Below are 9,055 nucleotides of genomic sequence, written 5' to 3'. Positions count from 1 at the left end.
TAGCTGATACTCCCACTGTAGCTTGCTACAAGAAGCCAAGAGTGATGCTCCAGGGAATGAGAATATTTTTTGCCCAGCAAGGTTGCTTCAAAGATGTTTTATACCATCTTATGAAGGATTCTAAAATTTTATATCTCAGGCCTCACATCACTCTCTGTGCAGCAGGGTGTCCTGGCAAAGAGAGGATTCTTCCACCCCAGATCACTGCAGCTTTTCAGAACCTCCTCTGGCCCACCTGAACCAGCCAGTGAAAGGACAGACCAAACTGAATATCTGTTTGAGCAAGAAAAGCAATTCCCATAGCCCTCAGGAGATGTAGATGTGTATATATATTCATCTACATATAGCTTGTTAGATGATCCTCAGAAATAATTATGGCTTAAGAACATGAAAAATAAGATACAATTGCCCCTGAGCCTGCACAAGACAAAGCTAGAAATTAAGGTATTCTGAGTCCCCTCTGATGCAGAAAAAACATCAGAATAAGCAAGAACTCAGCAGGTCACAACTAAACAAGCAAGCTGTGTTTGGATTATCCCGCCTCCTCAGGATATTCCTGAACACAGCCATCTCCCTGTGTCTGAGACTCTTTTCCCCTCAGCTGACCTCTTTTCCCCTCAGCTATTTTCAGGAAATCCTACAGGAAGGACTTGGGTTCAACACACAAATTCACCGAAGTGCATCCCCTGAGTGCAAGATATTAAAGAGAAAGATGCCGCAGTCTTAGGCGAGGGAAAGCTCTGGTGCTTTTTTCCTTCCAGAGAAGGAGAAGCAGCACCAACACAGCTGCTGTAGGAACCTGCAGCATCTTCATAAGGTGCAGTGTCACCTGCACCTGGACCACGGCAAGAAAGACTATTCCACGAACAAAGGATGTTGGAAAAGGGAAAAGAGAAAATAATAAGGTCTCCACTGAGGTTCAACAAGAAGGACCAAAGTTCCGTGACCTGGTATCAAAGGCGCCTGCAGACTTCACAGCGACAGAAGTGAAGAAGAGAGAGAGGGGAGAGAAGGCGAAAGAGGCAGCAGCTGCCCATGCCGGACCGCAGCAGGGCAGCGCTGCCCGTCCCGCGGCACGGCCGCAGCGCCGCCTCAGGAGCGCTGTGTGCGGGGAAGGCGGCGCTGCACAGAACGCGGATGCTCCGTACCCGTCCGACACCGGCCAGGCACCTCGGGCAGCCGGGCACGGGGCAGGCGTGCGGCTGTGGCCGGGCGAGGCTCTCGCAGCACGCAGGGCCCGCAGGCCTGCGCTGCCCTCTCCCCACAGCCGCAGAGGGGCCGGCGAGCCGAGGGTGAGGGCGCCGGCGGGCCCTCCGCGGGGCAGCCGCTCCCCAGCGCCGCGGCTGCGGGCCCCGGCCGGGCACAGCCGGCAGCTGCCCCGGGGAGAGACCGGCCCCGGAGCACCGCGCCCCGCCCGGAGTGCCCGCACGGCGCTTACCTGGCCCGGCCCGGCCGGGGAGCGAACGGCACCTGCGGCCGCCCTGGCGGGAGCGGAGCCGCCGCTGGCGCCGGGGCGGCCCCGGCCGGAAATGAGCGGGGCCGCGGAGCCGGGCCGAACCCGGCGGGAGGGCGGGCGGCAGCGGGAGCCGGGCCCTCGGGACAGGCGGCACTGCCCCCGCCCCGAGCGCAGCGCCCCGAGCGCCGGCGGAGCCCGCAGCCAGCCCCGCTCGCGGCCACTCCCCCGGCGGAGCCGCCGGCAGCGCCCGGGCGGCTTCATGGAAGAAGGATCCAGGCCACTGATTGACAGCACCGGGCTGGCGGGTTTGTTATTTTGCAGTCATTAGAGGTTAAAGAAGCTGTTTGCTTTACCAGCTGCATCCTACAATGCTAATTACAGCCCTTGTCCCCGCCACGTGACGGCACATAACAAAGTCTCTTCCTAAAGTTTCCGGCTGTCAAAAGCCCGGACAAAGAGGAGCCCCAGCCTGTGTGAGGCTCCTGCCCCCGCTCCGGGCGATCCCGGCTGCGCAGCCCGGCTGCCGTGCCCGAGCCCTGGGCTGGCACCGCGGGAAGCCCCGGCCTTCCCACAACCCGAGGGCCGGTGGTTTCCATGCACTCCAGCTGCAGAGTAACCGAGGCAGACTTCGGTATCTGTCACAACAGGCAGACACACAAGAGCCAGGACCGTCTATTTCACCAGCAAGGAAACAGACTCTCTAGAAAGCCGGGTCAGTTTCCTCAAGAGGTGGTCCCGCAAAGGAGAAGTTTCAGATTTGTGAATAACGTTTTACTAACCCTCTTACAGGTGCCAAACACCTGCTATTCCCACAAGAGGGTGCGTAATTCCTCCTGGAAACCCCGGTGTGTCACAGAGTTCCAATAAACAGAGGCTAATAGCACTTGGGGCACTAAAAAATGCAAAAATGCACCCCAAGATCAATGCCCCCTTTATTTGTGTACTGATAAATGTTGACCCCAAGAGGAACTTGAATGAGCTTGAGCCTAGCAAAACAAACCCACATCATACAGCACATCCAAAAAATATTTAATAAACCTTTAAACAGTAAGAGAAGCAGCCTACCAGAGCCAGGTAAATATATTGAGAAAGTTTTTATTAGAAGATATATTTCTGCCAAAATAAATAGTTACATTTTCTTCAGCAAAACATTAGAAAATAGAAACAGGAAGAAAAAAAAAAGCATCAACAATTTAATACTGAACTTTTAAAGTGACTGTGAACACTACTTAGTGACATTGCCACGTAAATACATAACTTGTTATGCTATTGCTGGTCTAGTTGCTGCTCTGACACCAGTAATTTCCACAGGACCTCCACGTGTTGTGTGCTTAAGGGTCTTCTCAAACTCGGTGGCAGCAGTGGAGTCCCAGGACACACAAAGCTCAAAGAGCTGCTTTAGATGCTGTTTTCAAGAACAAGAGAAAACTCCAGAAATGAGAGGTATTTATTTCAAAGTTACATTTTCAAGTCCTCTGTTTGGAACTAGAGTTTTGTGCTCCCTGTGCACGACGGCTGATGTGGCTCCACAGAGTGAGGTGGATGCAGTGAGGGGCTGTCCTAGTGGAGCTGCCTGCAGGTTGGAAAAGGAGCAATGTCCCACCAGCAGGCAGGGGAAGGAGGGAGAGGAGAGGGAGCGAGTCGTGCTGCACTCAGCAAGGCAGACACCAGAGGGACAGCAGGCAGAGCCCGCTGTAAAGGCACAGCATGTGTTTGGCACAAACAAGCTGGCTGACACGGCAGCCAGGTGAGGTGGTCCATTCTCTTACTGATTTAAGGAAAAGAGAGAAACAAAACTTGAGAAAACTGTTGGCAAGGCCCTCTGACTTTGGTGGCCCTGCCACCCACCACATCTGGCATGTATTTAGTAGAAATTTACTATTGTTTTATTTCCCAGAGTTTCAGGTATTTCTCCCACAACTGCTTTGGCAAAAGTGAGAGCACTTTTCTCCAAGGAAGTAGTGAATTACTAGACAATTTTTATAAATTAATAAAACCACTGGGGAATATAAAAGTATTAGGACACCCCAGTGCTGGCAGACATCAGATTCTCTTTTATTCTGAGTCTTGCAGGTACACAGCCTTCCAAGAAGCCATGAGAAAAATTCCTAGGTCCTATACATAGTGGTCAGTATTTTCTCCTATCCCTTGAAAAGCAGCTTGCAACAGTATTAGCAGTAGGGCAGGCAGCAAACCAAACCAGTTACACTACACACTAACTGTGGGGTACAGAGTATGCCATAGGCACACACTGTTGTACACAAAATAACTCTACAGTGTTGTGCAGGTTAGGGGCTGGTTAGATGCACAAGGTCACCATCAGCCTTGTTAAAAGCAGCAATTAATAACACAGGAAGGAGGAAAAAATAGTGGATTCCTGAATGCACGGACCCTTTATGTGAAACAGTGGAAATGGCAAGGGTTGGGACTCCTGCAGTGAATGCTATAAGGACCATGGGACATGGACTACAAGATGGATTTTTGTCCAGGAACCTGGAAAGCCCTGCTGGGCTGCCCAGCCACACAATTTGGAGCAGAAAGGACTGACTGCCACAGATGACCTAGGCAAGTGAGGGTTAATCAGCAATGGCTGCCCAGAAGGTAACTTTGTACACCACGAGGTACACACAGAACAAGGGGCTGAACAGTTCCAGTGAGCACTATTGTAAAAAACCTCTCCCATCACAAGGTTTCCAGAGATTTCAGAAAGAGTGGGGTCTCATCTAGACAAGGCAGCACTGCATAACAAAAATCTATTCACAAGCTGATACAGCCCTTTTTCTACATCAGTGAGAAACGTGATCTTCCCTAATTCCTTCATTCTTTGCAATCCGTGATGGATGAACAGCAAGAATTTCAAGCAAATAGGTGAAACTTTTCAAAAGGAAAATTAGGCTAGTTTCAGGTATTTTAACAGATCTGCAGTTCCTTTATCAGAGCTCAAATCTATAAAGCCAACAGGCTATCACACAATAGCCATTGTAACACTTGGGAAATAAAAACAGGCAAAGAAAGGGTTAATACAGAGTGGTACTTTCCCAGTATCCTTCACACCCTGCAAATTAGCATAGGAAAACCAGGAATTTCCTTGTGAGTTAGAATTTTATTTTTAGAGCCAGGCTTTGATTTGTGGTTATAGTTTGAAGTGTACAAAAGTTTCTTGTGGAGAGGATAATATAATAAATTAAACTACAGATGAGGTGAAACACAGAATGAAACTCAGGCCTTTTACCAGGCACAGCTGTTGGTCTCTTGAAATGCATAAACCAAAATCCCCAAGCCTTCTGGATCAGAGCACTGGAAGACAGTGGCATCAGCCCAGTCAGCACCAGACCAGTCAGTTCTGATGCAAAAGGCAAGGGATAAGGGTGCCAAGCTGCAACTTCTTAGCACACTCTGTTGCCCAGAGTATTTTGTTTCATAGTTTAGTGGTTTACATAATCACTCAGTGGTTTTACCAGTCCAGGAAGAAGGGATAAAAAAATACTTGCATAATTTTCTCCACCCATATATTAACACAAAAAAAAATAGGCAGAGTCAAAAGGGCAGCAGCTTCTAAACATAAGATTTTCCTTATGCAGTTTTGCCCCTCTCAGATGCTTTGCTTCTGGAAACAATGCCTTAATTTCTTGCCACTAAATATCTCTATGTTCTTGCCAATTGCTCTGTGTGCACTAGGGACAAGAGATATGTATTTAGCAATCTAAGTAGCTGTGCATGTGCCATTCCCTCAAGAAGGTAGTCCAAAACAGTGGAAGAAAAGAAATCCCATACCAAACCACTAAATGAACACCTTTTCTCAGTTCCAATTTTCATTAAATTAATCTTGCTCCCTCTAAGTGACAGTAGCTTGTTGCTGGTTCACTTCCACTAGCATCTACCATTTTTTTCTGTGGGCTTTAAACAATCACAAGATCGACTTGTTTGGTAATTGAGTGTTCTCTCCTGATTTCGGAATCCTCCAATTTTTTCTCTTCCTGTAGTCACTTCCCTGTTCCCCAACTGACTTAATTATGCAAATCTTAAAACTAAATCTGACTTTGTTAAGTGCAGGCCTGCTTGGTAAACTGCACAGGCCCTTGTGTTACATAGCTTCGTCCAGCAAGGGCAGTGGGGTGACAATATAAGTCACAAGTTCATCCTTGCACTGCCCCCTGGGCAGAGACCCACTCCACTGCCTCCCAGCTTGGCACAGCCACTGCAGCAAAGTCCTGATGCTTTTCCATCTCCACACAAACACTGAACTCGTGCCCAGAGCACAACTGTGCTCGTAGGAAACAGCACCCACCCCGTCACCCACACTGCTCATGAAGATTTACTACTTTCTCCAGTGATTAGCACAACTTCTGGGTTTATTTTCCCTTCCTAAATCTAAGGTGCAAAACAGTGTCTATTAAAAACTACTATTCCGTGTATAGGCTACATAATCAGCTCTGATACCCTGTCCTGCTCCCCAGCAAAGACAGCCTATGTTTGCTTTGGCCATTGCACACTGTTTGTGCTAGGAGAGGTAGACGACGCCTCATGTAGCAAGACAAGCAGCAGAAAAAGATACCAGGATCTGGGTATGTCAGTGTGAAGACCTAAGATTAAGCCCATGCAATCCCCACAGGAAGCCATGTCTCACCCTGTGAAGAACAGGGAGTTCATACTTCTCACACAAGCCAGGACCAGGCCACTGCAGAGAAGGCAGTGCCTCAAGGCAGAGTCCTGCTCTGCTACAGTTCTGGTCTTTTAAGAGGCAAGACAAAGAGGAGCCAGTTCCAAGGGCTGCATGTGCATCAACAGTCCTCACTTCTCATGCTCCTGCTATTGCTAGCTGCAGAGCAGGACCTGTGAGCCACAACACAGGTGAGACAGGCAAGCTGTGATGCTGGTGTAGCTACAAGCCTAAATCCTTCTCGCTCCAAAGCCTCAACAACCAAACTTTCTGAGCAAAAGAGAGATGGAAGCCTCAGTTTGGCAGGAGATCCATTCTGTATCACCCACTTGGAATTTGCCTCAGTTGTACAGCCCCTTAAGGAGCAAAGCCCAATCGACCCCTGCCAGAGGCAGCCACTTCCCCAGCACTTGCTGTGACACTCCACCACAAACCACTCAAAAATAACATGCCCTACACAATTCTCATCTTCCTACAATCACTTCATATTGCTTCAGCTGCTAAGCTGATCCTGAGATAGCCAGGCTGAGCTTTTTTCAGGGCAACCCCACACCAATTCCACTCACAGAGTCAGGAATAGGGCCTCAAATTCAACATGTTTCCCTGGGGGAAAAAATCTGTCAAAATTACTTCTTTAAATAAGCTCAATCACTTAACACTCAGAGTTCAAGTCACAGTAGTTCCCTGAGGACCCAATCAAAAAGGGAAAGATGAGGACAACATGCATCAGGGAAAATACATAACTTTTCTACACTTTTGCAGTTCCAGTGCAGTTTGCTGCAGGACCAGCTCTGGCTTCTGGTGTGGAAGCAATTAAGGGAGAGAGGAAAGGACATGGTTTCAGCAAAGAAGGAAGTCTGGAGGAGATTTGAAAGCTATGAGAAAAACTGGTTTGGCAAGAGGCTACTTCATCTTTCAGTAGCACAAAGAACTAAGGGTTGTGAGATGATTTAAGGAGAGGAATCAAGACACATGCTCTGAAAAACCAAGGGAGGTAAAAGCTGAATGAACTTGAGAGCGTCATCTACATCCTGGTTATTTGGCGGTAAAAAGCCAGTGGCAATTCAAAGTGCACTATTGGGAGAGCCCAGCTGGGTCAGCATCAGCCTGGCCACAGGCAATGGCCAGGCCTCACCACAAGTCTAGAGCAAGGAATCAGCCTGTGTGTGGCTGTGAACACAAAGGTCCCTTGCTTGGCCCAGTGGGCAACAAACGTCTACAGTCAATTCCACCAGTCTCCATCCCGGGGAAGTCCCCTATGCAACATACTCAGGAGCATGGGGCAGCCTGCTGCTGAGGGATGAGATTGCTCCCACCCTACTCCCATCCCCTCACAGCAGCAGGCTCAGAAGAGTGGCAGGCACTCTTTTGCACAGTCTAGAGGTGGAAGCTTTAACTGAAACCCTTCCCGAGGGAAGAGGGAGGCTTGCATGTCCACGTTGATGCAGAGCAAGCCCAGCATGAGCTGGCGCTGGTACTCCTCCCACTTCATCATGACGTCAGAAACCGAGCGGTTGCTCCTCATCCACATGGGCAGTGCTTCACCACAAGGTGCTGGGGGAGAAATTTGTAGCTTCTGGGGCCCTCCAAGCTCGAGGTGGTAGTAAAGCCTGAAGGACAAATACATGCAAAGACTCAGTACATGGGAATACTTGAGCATGAGCAGCTCACCAGACTAGAGCTCCACTTCCATAGTCCTGTTTTGTACTAAACTGACTACAAAATTTTAGTGAGAAGTCTCTGCGTGCCCATTTTCCCCCTCACATCTCTCAGTTATTCAGACCATGACCTCTTTTGGGTAAGAATCACACCTTTGTGCTAGGATCAAAACACTGCTGGGACCCCCTGACTACTACTGAGAGAGTTTCCTAGCCTCATACACACAACCATCTTGCCACAGCCTCAAGCCAGGGGGTATTGCAGGAGTTCAGTCCAGAAGCACAGGCACACACTCAGGCCCAAAGCACTGGGTCTCATTTGGAAACTCTCTTGTGTTCCCTGGCTACCATATTCCCTCCCCACAAAAACCAGGCTGAGATATTGAGGTAGAAGAGGTCATTTGAACACAAGTACTTCTTGGAAAGGACTTTCAGGGGATCTTGGGCCAGCAAATGCCACAAAGACAAGCACCTCTGTCTTCTAGAAGGAGCATGAAATAAGCTGGCATACTGTTTTAATCATACTTACTTTAGACAAATTACTTCAGACTTACTTTAGGGGACAATTAGACTTTTTCCCTTAAAATGGGACCATGTGTTGAGTCCATCCAACAGTTAAGGAAGTAAAGAAACCATGAACCAGACTTGCATTTCAGTCTAACTGCTAAATCCTTCCGGTCAATTTGTGCCTTATTTTCTCTGCTCTAGTGGAATAGAATTCAAAGGTGTAAGGGGAAATGAAGGGCTCCTCCAAAACAGTACTGTGAAGAAAAGCAGCCATACCTGGCTGAAAGATGGCTGCCCAGTTTCTTCTTGGCTTTCTTCACAAGATAGTTGCAGATTTCTGTCATCTGCTCCCTCATCCATCTTATATCCTCAGGGATATCTGGGAGCCATTCCAGCAACCTGTAAAGAGACAGGAGACAACCATTAGCTGGGCCATGCAAAGGAACATGATTAAAAGAACACCTGTTCCAAAGTCTCTCTTGAGGATCAAAAATTTATCACCATTTTCTGGAGCATGTTCTGGCACACAGCAATCTTCCTTCAAGGTGGAAGTAGTGGCTGTAACTAAATGACATAGGAAGATGGGAAAAGTGTTGTGTTCTTGTTTTTTCTGGTTTTGTGGGGGTTTGTTTGGTTTTTTAGTCATGTCTGGTAAATGTCAAGAGCTTCTTCCCCAGGAACACCAGCAGTGCAGAATTAGAGAGAATCCCACTCTCTGGCCATTCAAACACTACAGCTGCATCAAATACTTGTCTGCACTGGGAAGAGCATGAC

The 9,055-nt window shown here is 48.5% G+C and overlaps 1 protein-coding gene across 3 annotated transcripts in view; it reads right to left on the bottom strand.

Annotated features, from left to right (window-relative positions):
* Positions 1-2,535: 2,535 nt before the first annotated feature.
* Positions 2,536-9,055, bottom strand: part of PNPLA2 (patatin like phospholipase domain containing 2) — a 30,507-nt gene continuing 23,987 nt past the window's right edge. For all 3 annotated transcript variants that reach the window (XM_064425126.1, XM_064425124.1, XM_064425125.1), the window contains exons 8-9: positions 8,558-8,680; positions 2,536-7,726 (exon numbers count right to left, since the gene is read on the bottom strand). In XM_064425126.1, the coding sequence (XP_064281196.1) occupies positions 7,462-7,726; positions 8,558-8,680 (388 nt within the window). In that variant the 3' untranslated portion in view covers positions 2,536-7,461. The remainder of the gene's footprint in view (positions 7,727-8,557; positions 8,681-9,055) is intronic.

This window comes from Passer domesticus, chromosome 6 (genome assembly GCF_036417665.1).
Source record: "Passer domesticus isolate bPasDom1 chromosome 6, bPasDom1.hap1, whole genome shotgun sequence".
In the NCBI taxonomy this organism is placed as follows: Eukaryota; Metazoa; Chordata; class Aves; order Passeriformes; family Passeridae; genus Passer; species Passer domesticus.
Note: the sequence above shows the minus strand (reverse complement) of the source record. Positions and strands in the feature narration are given on the sequence as shown.